The sequence below is a fragment of the Megascapheus bottae genome, chromosome 16 (assembly GCF_031878675.1).
Source record: "Megascapheus bottae isolate mThoBot1 chromosome 16, mThoBot2.hap1, whole genome shotgun sequence".
Taxonomy (NCBI): Eukaryota; Metazoa; Chordata; class Mammalia; order Rodentia; family Geomyidae; genus Megascapheus; species Megascapheus bottae.
Window position 1 is genome coordinate 40,982,397 of NC_143524.1, and position 12,741 is coordinate 40,995,137.

The window sequence follows — 12,741 nt, forward strand, 5'->3', positions numbered from 1 at the left end:
TATCCAGCTTTCCACTTCCAACCCAAACCCCTTTAGCCCTCATCCTCTGAGTTCTCAGATAACTTTGGATCTTTTGGACCAAGACAGAGTAATGGCAGAGGAGACTCAGGTATGGGATTCTGGACCTTACCTGTGCAACACCACTTCCTTCTTAATGTTATATTTGAGACCAAGGAGTTCCCTGGGGACTCGATCTTCAATGTAATCCAAATCTGCCTCTGTGTACTGGTCAGGAAAAGTGCCCGAGGTTGCCAGGGCCATCAGGCGATAAAGGGTGGTAATATTCACACTCTTGGGTACCACCAGTGCCACTGGCTGGTTTGACACTCCAGCTTGCCAGCTGGCATCTCGCAGACACTGGAGAATGGCCTCCTCTGACTCAAATGGCAGACAGAAGAGGTGGGCCTGACAGATTCTAGTGGCCAGAGTGATGGCTGTATGGCGTCCGGTACCCAGAACTCTTGAGAGCAGTAAGCCATGCTGGTGGGGTTTGGCCAGCACACGGACCAGACGAGCCACGTGCTGGGTTAAGGAGTGGCAGCGGGCAAGGTGGGGGTTCAGACCCAGCGTAGCAGCCGTGGTAGCCAGCTGTTCCTCCAGATTCTCCCACTCCCGTTCCAGGTATGAGTTGGGGCTTTCATAGTTGGCTCCCAGTATCAGTTTCTGACTAAAGACCAGGTCTGAAGGATTTTCCCGGGGACGGAGTAGCAGCACGGGAAGCAACAAAGGAGAGACCACGTCTTTCTGGTTTATCTTCTTCCACCATATCTTCTGTTTCTTCAACTGCTTATGGATTGAAGCCCTTGTGCCTTCATCTTGCTTTGTCTTGTGATATTTACTTTCAGGACTTTCCTTGCTTATTGAGTTTTTGGACAGTCTGTGGCTTTGCTCAGTGGAGCGTGAGCTGGTGGTGGCCTGAAGGCTGTAAGGGTCCTCTTCTTCATCTGTTTCACTGTTGTTTAAATCCTCCCACTGGGCTAATTCCCCTTCAGATTCTACTTCAGGAACCCTTTCCTCTTCCTCCTCCTCGTCCTCTTCCTCCTCCTCCCCCTCTTCCTCCTCCGCTTCTTTTTCCTCCGCATGGTCACTTCCCAGGTGCTGGGGCTTCATCCCGCAGCAGAAGACCTCTTGGGCTATTTTTAGGAGCATCTTGGAACAGTGGTCACGTTCCCTATGGCTGTCCAGCCGGTCACAAAAAGTTCTATGGGCCTCATGCAACCAAAGGCGCACCATGTTGCGTGTGACCGTCATAGCAGCCAGGCGAGTGCCGCGAAGGCCTGATACCCTGCGCAGGTGTTCCTGGTGGCTGTAAGAGTCTACAAGGCCTCCTGAGCTCATTCTGGTTGGCAGTAGCTGCAGGCTTCCCAGAAGCTGGCTGACAGAGTGCAAGGAGAAGCGGTAGTGTGGGTGGAGAGGCGAAGGCTTGAAGTGATTGCTCACAGCCTCCCAGGCCTCTATGGAAGCCCGAACCAGGGCTCTTGCCAGAGTCCCTTCCCGCTCCACAGAGGGGAAGCGCTCAAGCCAGGCTTGGATGTTTGGAGCGTGTCTGCTCAACATGGTGGCCAGTGTCACATTGCTCAGGGCCAGCACTGTGAAGAGCCGAAAGAGGCGCGGGCAGAGCGGGCGCTCAGAGCACCCTGGCACTGTAATAGTGGCAAGGAAGTTGACTAAGGGCTGCAGCGTCTGCAATTCTAAGGAGTTGTGGGCATACACAGTGCCGTCCATGGCCTGGCGCAGAGTCTCTAGCACTGGAAGGCAGCTCTTCTCTGGGTCTGGGGGACATGAAGAACAGTGAGGGTGCGCTCCAGTCCACATGAAGATGTCCCCTTTTCTTCTAGTCCTGCCTCCTCCTGCCAGTGCTAAAAGAATCCTGTGCTGATGTGTTGGGATTTAGTGACATCTGATCGAGTCATTCTCCCTCCACACATTCCCTAACATAGACCAGTTTCTTGTCTCTTCTTTTGCTAAATCCTACCTCTGTGATCAATTATTTGTTAGCCAAAAGAAAGCGAATACTGCAGTATGATTTGGAAGCTGAGATAGAAAGTGGATCAGATCACCGTTAGGGGAATGAGCAATTATTTCTGTCAGAAAACACCAGATGCACACTGCATTTCCACTATCATACAAATACTGGGGTAAATGGTGGATATAATTTGAACTGTGAAATCCACCCATAACCAGGAACAGTTATTATGAGTAATTCAAAATTTTAATAGATATGAAGCTAATTTTTTTTTGTGGTCCTGGGGCTTGAACTTTGGACCTGGGGACTATCCCTGAATTTCTTTGTGCTCAAGGCTAGCACTCTACCACTTAAACCACAGCACCATTTTAGGCTTTTTCTAAGTAGTTTATTGGAGATGAGTGTCTCATGGGGTTTCCTGCCTATTCTAGCTTTGAATCATGATCCTCAGATCTCAGTCTCCTGAGTAGCTAGGATTATAGGTATGAGCCACTGGTGCCTGGCTTCTGTTCTATTTTTTTTTTTCTTAACTCAGGAGTTGACAAATTGCGTCTTGCAAGGCAGATGTCCTTTTCATCCAAATTATTGGATTTATTAACATAAAAATTTCTACAGTCTTCTATGCTTTTTAATATATTTACTAAAATCTCTTCCTTTTGAGGGGGAATTTAGCAGTTCCTTTTTATTTCTTGATTAGGTTGCTAAGAGCTTTGTCCATTTTTTTTAAAAAAAATCAAATTATGGCCTTTGTAGACATGTGCAGTAAATAGTTGAGTAAATATGTCTGTGTTTCAAAATTAAATGTGGGATAGAGAAAAGAGATTTATCAGTAAAAAATGGAGTAATGCTGGGCACCGGTGGCTCATGCCTGTAATCCTAGCCACTCAGGAGGCTGAGATCTGAGAATCACAGTTCAAAGCCATACTGGGCATGAAACTCCATGAGACTCTTATTTCCAGTTAACTACCAGGAAACTGGAAATGACACTGTGGCTCAAGTCTAGAGCACTAGCCTTGAGCGGAAGAGCTCAGGGACGGCACCCAGATCCAGAGTTCAAGACTGGCAAAAACAAAACAAAACAGAACAGAACAAAAAACAACCAAGCAATAACAGATGAGACCATGAGTGTGCACGGATGGGACTGCTCCCAGAATAAGAATGAGATGACACTAGAGAAGGAACACTGTAGTTCTGAGTTGTATGCATATATTTTGTCGGTCAATAAATATTGCTGTGGAGTTTGCAGTCTCATAAGATGCAGTAGTTCCTTCCATCCCTCCACCCAGCTCCTCACCCGAAGTGGCCAGGTGCAGATCCTCCAACACGAAAAGGAGGGAGTCTTTAGCATCTTGCTGATGCTCAGGGCAGGGGGTGGCTTGTGATTGGCCTTGGACTCCTCTGCTCAGGAGTTGGCGGAGATGGGTAGAATTGAAGGCGGGATGGATGGAGTTGGATATATATGGGTGATTTGGCTCCACGAGGACCTCCACAAAGGCTGACTTCCCTGTGGCTGCCTCTCCAGCCAGCAGCACTGGCTGCCCCTTGGACAGAAGGAGGTCTACCACATATAAGAGCTGCTCTGTCTGGGGGACAGGAATAGAGCTTTTACTGAGGCAATTCCAGGATAGGACAGGCATCTAGATAAAAATATAGTTCTAACGGACTTGTCCTAAAGTGATACTCAGAGAACACACGCCATGTATTCTTGGGTCAAAGAATGAACATGGGTTTACTCCCTTAAATCCAAACCTTAGCTACTTCTCCACTGTCCTCATACCTGGGCAGAAGAGTGGAAGGACCCCAGATTTCCCTTGACACGGCTGCTCAGGTAGTGGCCAGTGAAGGGGACCAGTGTCCCATCTTCAGTGTTTACATGAAGATCAAACACTGATGCTGAGGGTGGTGGCTCAGGATAGTTGGTGAGGCAACTAATTGAACTCCTCATGAAGGTGTCAAAGAAGGGCCAGAGCCTGCTCAGATAGACACACACAACAGCCAAGCAGATATTATAGAACTGTCAGTAACATACATATATGATACCCCAACCTCACAGTAACATTAACTTGAGTTTGAACCCCGGTGAGCAAGACAACCCCAGCCCTCTGCACCATCCATATCCTATGACTGTTATTACCTGGAAGGAAGGTGGGATCCAAAGCCCCAGATCAGGGCAAAAAGAAAGCTGCTGACAGCCAGCAGATGTTCCCTGTGCTTATTGGACGTCTCGTTGCTTTCAACCTGGCATTGGTTCAGAGAGCTGCTTTTTGAAGACAGGAAGCTTTGGGCCATAGGATCTCTACCACTGAGGTCGTCTGCGCAGATCACCAAGACCAGATGGGAGTCCCAGCACACACACACACACACACACGCACACACGCACACACGCACACACACACACGGAATATGGAGAGAAGAGGAGAGGTTGACCATATTACTTCTCTTCACTTCCAGTTCCACTACAGAACATATGTTTCTGGCTGCAGGCACGCCCCGCTCCCCTCAAGAACCCTTGTCTTGTTTTAAAAAGCCATCCTTTCCATTTTTCTACCTGAGCTATGTAGGTTATCTTCTTCATAGAGATGCAGGTGAGAGTCAAGTAGTCCACGGAAGATGCGGGCCAGGCTGGTAACTTCTGCTACACCTGGGCAGAGGGTCTGCTGCCCATGAATCTGCAGCAGAGATGTGGCCCCTTTGCGAGCAAGAAATCGGAATGTAGCAGGCACCAGAAATTCAGCCATGTGGTTGAGCTCAGTGATTGTCTGGCGCTGCAGGCGGTAGTCACGGGGCAGGGTTGTCATCATTGCACTAAGCATAGACTGCCAGGTCTGTTCCCCACTACACCAGACTAGAGCACACCGGCCTATCACTGTAGGGGACATACCTGTGGCATCTGCCACCTCCAACAACAAGAAGGTACCTGGTGGTCGTGCTATTTGCTGACCATTGGGGAGGCTGAGCTGGGGGGGATTACTCAAGAGGCAAGTGATAGAGTCCAGCCACGCAGAACTCGAGGCCCCGTCACAGACGATCCAGTGCTGGATTCCCATCAGTTCTTTCGTCTCTTCTTTTGATCCCTTACTGCTACACTGAGGGGTTGAATGAAGCAGCCTGGGGAAAATGCCATGGTTCCAACAGGGGCCTTCTAGCCATCCTAGGAACTCCTGGGAGTTGAGCCCACTAGGGTAGAGGTGAGTAATTTTCACAGGTTGGTAGCTGTGGGTGCATGTGTTTTCCATGGCTGCCAGCCGGTTCTGGATCTTAAATAAGCTGCTCCAGCAAGTAGTCTTGCCACTGCCTGCAGGACCCAGTAGCAGAATGCCCGAGGAGCGGCTCAGGGCCTGGCTGAGCTGCTCCAGGGACCCCAAAATTTCAAGGTTAGGAAGCAGGCTTACCTGCCGCAGTTCCTCCATCACTAATGGCTTGGTCAACCTGGGGGCCACAGGCTCTTCCAGCACATAGCTAGCGTTCGGGAAGACCCCACACAGCAGCTTTTGGAGGTTTTGCAGGTGGAGCTCATCAAGGGTGCTGAACAGCGGCGAGCGCAGCAGGGCACGCAGGAGGGCAGCTTCCTCCAAGGAAACTAGTTTACGGAGCTGTTGGGACCGCGAGTCCTCCTTGGGCTCATTTAGCACCTGGACCATGTCATCGAGTATCTGTTTGAGCAGTGGCAAGCGGCAGGGCAGGGGCCCAGGTGCCAGCTCCCACTCTAGGGAAAAGAATTTGGACAGGCGAGCAGCCAGGCGGGAAGCATCTCGCACCCCTGCACCCAGCAGGGCCAACTCTGCTACCCGCTGCAGGTCAGGCAGTGCCAGTGCCACAGGGCGCAGCAGCAGGTGCAAGTTGGCAGGCAAAGCAGGGCTCAAGGCACGCATGGTCAGAAAACAGCCATAGCCAAGGCGCATGGACACACGATGCTTCTCAAATAAGCTACTACCAAGGCACTGGGGCTCCATGGGGTTTTTGGTGCTGATGCTTTGGGAAGCCTCTTGGCACAGTGGGCCATAGAAGTTGTGCAGTTCAGCCAGGCGCTGGCCTAGGGCAGAGAGCAAGCCAGGAGGCAGGTGATGAACTGCCTCCAAAAACAACCAGGCACCACACTGCAGGGCGCCGTTCAGGTAGCTGCTCAGACACCTGGCGTGTATCTGAGGCAAGCAGAACATCATTACCAGTTGGCGGCCCAGGGCCCGGGCCAGGCTGTTTATAATTTCTGTCTTGCCTATATCATCAGAACCCAGCAGGGTCCCACAGGCTACTTGCTCCAGGGCCAGTATTAGACTCAGCATTGGGCGCTCAGGCAGTAGGCCAGGTAGAGGCCCCAATCTGGGACCCATGTACTCATAATTGTATAGGACAGACCGGCCCAACACATCTACCCAGCATGCAGCCGGTGACAGAGAGGACTCGGTTGACAAAACTGTCTTAAGATTCTGCAGAGGACTTTCAGGGATCAAGTGAGGAGGGCCCAGGTGATACTTGAGTTGACGAGCCCAGTGGAAGTCCTTCAGGTCGTTAACCTGGTGCTTCTCCAACAGCTGGGCTATATCCCGGTGACTTATTGCCACGACCAGCAAAGCACTGAGCAGGCTGACCTGGCGGACAGAGGGCAAGTAGGACTTTCTACGCTGGGAGCTTCTCCTGGTTCGCAGAAATTGTACCAGGACTTCCACTTTGTGCATATGCATGGGAGTCACATTTAGAGGCCCTGGTTCAAGCAGAGCCTCCTCCATCTCAGCCCGCCACACTATCTCCTCTGCCACCACTATACACTGCCATGGGAAAGCCTGGGCTAAATCTAACCAATTATGGACATTTTGCTGCAGGGGCAACTGACTTTGCTGAGGCAGTTTCTTACACTCCAGGGATGGGCTCAAAGCAAGGCGAGCAGCGACACAGTCCTGTAGCAGGGACACCAGAGCTGAGCGCAGATACTTCTCCAGAGTGGCTAGCCACTTGGGGATATCTGGATGCAGAGGTAGGGACTCCAGCAGCTTCACCTCCTCGCCATCTGCCCCTAGCACAGCAAACATCTCCAGTTGAGTCTGTTTACTTGAGGCTGGCTGCTGAACTTGGTCTTGGTCCTGGTCTGAGTCTTGGTCCAGATCCAGGTCCTGGTCCAGGTCCTGGTGCAGGCGCTGAATATTTTTCTCATCCTTTGCTTTGGAAAGGAAGCTTACTGAGTGCACGTGAGGAAAGCAGCGCTGTACCCATGGCTGGGCCTCGTAAGGCTCTAGAGGGGTGGCCAGGAGGGCCACCAGCTCACTGTTACTGAGGAAGAAGAGACGGGGGAAGTGAGCACATACCTCATAGAGCACACTCTCCAGGGCCATGATGATGCTTTCCAGCTCCACCGACCCGGATTGCAGCATTTGCTGTAAGTGCTGACCCTGGTAGTAAGGGCTCCTCTTGGCACTGGGTATTATGAGTGACAGCACTGTGGGGTCAACTATGGAGATGTGCATCAGGGTCCGATACTGATCGTCCATGGTCTTGAAACGGGCATGCTGGGGGGCGAAGAAGAGGGTGAAGGTGAGGACTAACGTGAAGTGGCGGCGATCTCCTGCACTGAGCCCTGTGGCTGTGGGAGCCCTTGTGTAGCCAAGACTCTCTTTCCCTACCAGGTCAGCATTGGGAAATTGGATCTTCATCTCGTGGAGAACTTTATTCAGGAAAATCCACTTCTGCTGGAAAGTCACCCATACCTCCAGCAGGGCACCTGTGTGAGCAGCCAGAAGAAAACTAGATGATACACGGGGGTTCGTGCTTTCGCAAGGGAGCCTGAGTTCTTGGGTCTGTCCCAGTGGCCCAACCAAAATACTCGGCTCTGAAGACCCCGGGGACCTTATTAGGGGAAGTAATACTTTCCTTGTAAATAAAGATCTGCTCACCTTATTCAAAGAAATATCCCGGAAGGAGGGCCTCACTCTCTCTGTCAGATTTTCCATGCAACTTCTCTCTCTCCTTCCCATCCCTTAGAGCCTTCCTGGCTCACGTTCCACCCAACAACCCAGTGGGAAGCTTGCACTCACTCAGGCTATGCATGATGGTCACCCACTCCAAAGCTGTTTTGTGTAACTGTCCTGACTTGTGGATAGCCAGCATCTTGAACAATGTCTGAAGACTTTCCTGGATTGAGTCTTGTAGATTGTTGTAGTCTGAGGAAGAAAAAGTTGAGTGGCTGGTCACAGCTTAGTTGAGTTGATATTATTTCAGAATAGCTCTGAGGCTGGGAATGTGGCATGGTGGTAGAGTGCCTGCCTAGCATGCACAAAGCCCTGGGTTTGATGCTTCAATCTGGAAGTGGAGCTGTGGCTAAAGTGGTAGAGTGCTAGCCTTCAGCAAAAGCAGCTCAGGGGCAGTGTCCAGGCCCTGAGTTCAAGCCTCAAGCCTTCCCCCTCCCCCTAAAAAAGTAGACCAGCGTGACCTTCTAGGGGAGGTAATTACAGGGACCTCAACACTCCTTTTATCTTCAAGGACTTCATCGGCCAACATAATAAATCCAGTGGAGTACTGGGTTCTTAAACAGGAGAATAAACTTCTTTTTCTCTAGGTACTGTGGGAAGACTCCAGACTAGCTGATTTCCCTGGTTAGATGCTATCAGGTAGCCGTGTAATTCCACAAAATTCCTTGGAAGGCCTAGAGCCTTCATACTGGGAAGAGGGTTTTAATGGCTTCAAATCCCTACATGTTTCTACAGCAAGAAAAAAACCCATTTGGAGATGAAAGAAAAGTTGGAGGAAAAGCAAAGAGCAAAATTTTCTCTTAGGATATTATCACTTGGATTTCTAGTGTTGCTTAAAGAGACATCTCATCATTCTAGTGCTGGGAATTAGAAAAAGTAAGTAGAGGGGAAATGTTGGAGAATCGAGACGGCAGTTCTCCCAGTACCGCCTGTTGGAGAGAAAATGCTCAGCATTACTTTCCAGAGAAAAAGACTTTCTGCTCTACTCAAAAAAGTATTTGAATTTTTAGCATTTCTATCTATCCTTCTACATGGTAAATATTTACATGCCCTCCTTATGTGAAGATGCAAAAAGGCCCATCTCTTGTATTCTAAGGGATATGAAGCAGACCATAATCCATACAACTACTTGACAGCAGGTTTTGAGGAAGGCTATGTAGAAGTTGTGATAAATCTCTGGGGCCGGGAGTTTGGCCTAGTGGTTAAAGTGCTTGCCTAGCATGCATGAAGACCCAGGTTCAATTTCTCGGTACCACATACATAGAAAAAAGCCGGAAGTGGTGCTGAGACTCAAGTGGTAGACCTCTAGCCTTGAGAAAGTCCAAGGACAGTGCTCAGGCCCTGAGCTCAAGCCCAGGACTGGCAAAAAAAAAAAAAAAAAAAGAAGTTGTGATAAATCTCAATTAGGATAAAAGCTATCAGCAGGCTATACCATATAAAAATAAACACATAGTCTGACTTTCCTTTTCAAATTTGTTTTTGTTCTCATTTTGTTAAGAATCTGAAGAGAGAATTAAGGATCCCTAACCTTGCAATATACTTTACATCATCTTGGGCTCATTTGAGGTGAGTGATGTTGTTATCTTTTTGGTGTGTGGACACCATAAAATTTGGTCCTTGACCAACATATCTAGAAAAAAGGAAGCATGGTGTAGAGAAAGGAGAGAAGATACCAGTGGAAAATACCCGCCACATGAAATGTTTGGCGCAAATGGAAGCCTATAAATGGAAGGAAAAACGTGGAGCAAAAATGGGGAAAATCTGTGAGCTTAAGACTGGGAGAACTCAGTCTATCCAGCCTCGTGTCTGAACTCAGGGATCTATCAAAGCAAGACAATCCAGAGCCTGTACACTGCACTATGACTCTTAAGTTCTAGTAGCCAAATGACCTATGGATAATGTAGAACAGCAGTGGAGACCAATATAGGAGCAGATCTGTGAAGCGGGAGAATCAGAGTCAAAGATGGGCAAAAACACCAGTGTAAAATGTACTCCTGTGAAAAATGAAAGAGGATGTCTTTTTGAGTCTTCGGTACTAAGCATTAATGGTGAAATCCAGTCTTACTGTGTGTTAGTCAACACCAAAACACAGGGCTCCCTAATAAAAGAGTTATGAACAAGGAGTTTAGATGTTGCTTGTCAGTGTGATAAACATAGCTGGAGAAGATATTCCTAGCCAAACAGCAGACATGGAGAAGTGATGGATAAAGGGTTTGAAGCTGGGTGCGGTGGTTCATGCCTGTAATCCTAGCTACTCAGGAGACTGAGATCTGAGGATCACAGTTCAAAGCCAGCCCTGGCACTAAAGTTCATGAGACTCTTATCTCCAATGAACTACCAGAAAACCAAAAATGGCACTGTGGCTCAAGGGAGATGAAGAGCTCAGGGACAGTACCCAGGCCCAGAGTTTAAGTCCCACGACTGACAGGAAGAAAAAAAAAAAGAGTTTGAGTGGTGATGACCAGCCATGCCATCCAGGTTTGAGTAGAGAGGTCACATAACTGTCATCCATGTCAAAGCTGGACTAATTAATCTTGCCAAGTTGGCCTTATGTAGAACTTTAGTCCAGCCACTTTTCTTTGCATCATTCTAGTCTAGGCCACTATTGGTTTTCAATTGGGTTACAATCTTTTCTTATCTGTACTTTCTATCTTCATTCTTTGCCTTCCTTCAGCTTATTCTCCATATTAAACTAAAATCTGAGCATGTCACTTTCTCACAGAAAACTCTTCTCCATTGTTTATGTGTTTTTGAGTTAATTCTTAACATGACTTATAAGACAGCATATGTCCCATTTCCTCTCCCAGGACTCTTTGGGCTGCAAACCTGTGAGAGAAGCAGAAATGCAGTCTCCAGTTTCACAGAATTTTGTTCAGTCCACCCAGTGTTTACATTTCTAGAAGCATGCACAATTATTCTTCTATAGGTGGTCTAATGATCTTAGACTTACAGTCTTATAAAATAGAGTATTTTCTTTCTAATTTTGCACCAGTGCTGTGTGGGACTATAAGAGAAATTTTTATTTTTGTTGTTGTTGTGGTGGTGGTGGTGGTGGGTCATGAACTCTGGACCTAGGTGGTATCCCTGAGCTCTTCAGCTCAAGGCTACTGCCCTCCCCTGTAAGCCACAGCACCACTTCCTATTTTCTGGTGGTTAATGGGAGATAAGAATCCCATGGACTTTAATGCCCAGGCTGGCTTTGAACCGTGATCCTCAGATCTTGGCCTCCTGAGTAGCTAGGATTACAAGCATGAGCCACCGTACCCAGCAAGAGAAAATATTTTTATGCTTTTGTACTTAAAACTTCTATTTTTACTAAACTTGATTCTTGCAGCTTAATTTCTGATTATTTGAAGCTGAAGAGATTCCCTCCTATTTCTCCCCAGTCCCAGAGGAGACAGTGGCTTAAAAAAACTCAAAACTCTTTTGTGAATGCTCTCTTCTCTTATTATAAAATATATTCACCCATATACCTACCCATTATTTACATACCCATTAACAAATGCCGAAGTATGAAAACTACTAATTATCAATATGGTGGGGTGACTCAAGTGGTACAACACTTAGTGTTAAATCTTAGTAGCCTCCCCCAAATACACACAAAGAAAAGAACCCAGAGCATCATGGATGCTAGGCAAGCACTCTACCATACTCCCAGCCCCTGATTCTCCTTGGTCCTTTGAGCTGGTCTCTTCTCTGAGATTCTACTGTTCTCAGCAAGGTGCTTCCATCATTCACGCATCTGTGTTACTGTCTGTGCCTGACTAGCCTGAGAGCTTCTAAGTGATGGGTTCTATCTAAATCTCAGGGTGTCTTGTCTTTGGCACAGAGGGAGCAGGCAAGTTTAATAAGGGAAGGAATAAAAGAAAAGGAATAAATAAGTCAGGCATAAAAATCAGACAGCAGGATAAAATCCAGAGGACAGAGCATTGAAAGGAGAAGAAAAATTTCCCCTGAGGAATTTCTGAGCATGCCAGCAAGGATAAACCTTTGCTGAAAGAGGCAGGAGTTGGGTAGGAGAGAGAAATGGTGGGGTATGGGGTGGGGAGGGCTCCCTCACAGAAATATTGGATGGAGCTCTGGCTAAAGGAATCAGATCTGACAAGGGTTGGTAGGCGAAAGTGGTACCCAGCTAGATGCATTCACTGGGTCACAAGGGCCGAATCTCACCTGATAGGATGAAGGTGCTGCTGTCCTTGCGTACCACCTCCCACTGCGGTCTTCGGAGTGCCTGCTTCTTGGGATGCCCTGACTCCGGGGGCTCATAGGGCACATTCAGAATGAAGTTGAGCAGACGCAGCTGGCGTGCCTCCCAGTACTGCTGCAGCTGCTGGAGGATCCCTTGGGCGTGCATTTGTTCCTTTTCAAGCTGCCAGATCTACAACAGCCATGTTTCAGGAATCAGAGCTGGCTTGATGGCTTAGAGGACAGCCTTGGAGCTAGGACTTGAGTACTGGGTCTGAGGCAGAGCTCAAGGGCCATGACTCAGAGTAGTGGAAGTCTCACAGATGGAAGAAGATGGGACCATCGGGCTTCAGTGACAGCCATTATCAGGCCCAGGACCACTATTGCTAAGCAGGCTCTCACAGGGCACCCACTGGCAGATAGTGCCTCAGTCAACCCTAGCTCCTTAGGGAGGTTAAACATTGAGAAACATTTGCTACTCTATGTGTCCACCACTTTGAGGCTTCTACCCTCTTCCTCCCTGACTCACTGGGGGTAGAGGTTACATTTAGTTAATGTACAGTCTAGAACTTAGAGAGACCATCTGATTCTCATCTGGATACTTGGGGGCGGAGGTGGGATTCTTCCTAA

At 48.4% G+C, this 12,741-nt stretch overlaps 1 protein-coding gene across 1 annotated transcript in view; it reads right to left on the reverse strand.

The window, feature by feature from the left end:
• The window catches only part of Dnhd1 (dynein heavy chain domain 1), a 57,516-nt gene that overhangs the window by 15,055 nt on the left and 29,720 nt on the right, over nucleotides 1-12,741 (reverse strand). The window contains exons 19-26 of the mRNA XM_090348267.1: nucleotides 12,097-12,304; nucleotides 7,993-8,118; nucleotides 7,582-7,679; nucleotides 4,515-7,467; nucleotides 4,101-4,278; nucleotides 3,744-3,936; nucleotides 3,261-3,549; nucleotides 131-1,772 (exon numbers count right to left, since the gene is read on the reverse strand). Of these exons, the coding sequence (XP_090204393.1) occupies nucleotides 131-1,772; nucleotides 3,261-3,549; nucleotides 3,744-3,936; nucleotides 4,101-4,278; nucleotides 4,515-7,467; nucleotides 7,582-7,679; nucleotides 7,993-8,118; nucleotides 12,097-12,304 (5,687 nt within the window). The remainder of the gene's footprint in view (nucleotides 1-130; nucleotides 1,773-3,260; nucleotides 3,550-3,743; nucleotides 3,937-4,100; nucleotides 4,279-4,514; nucleotides 7,468-7,581; nucleotides 7,680-7,992; nucleotides 8,119-12,096; nucleotides 12,305-12,741) is intronic.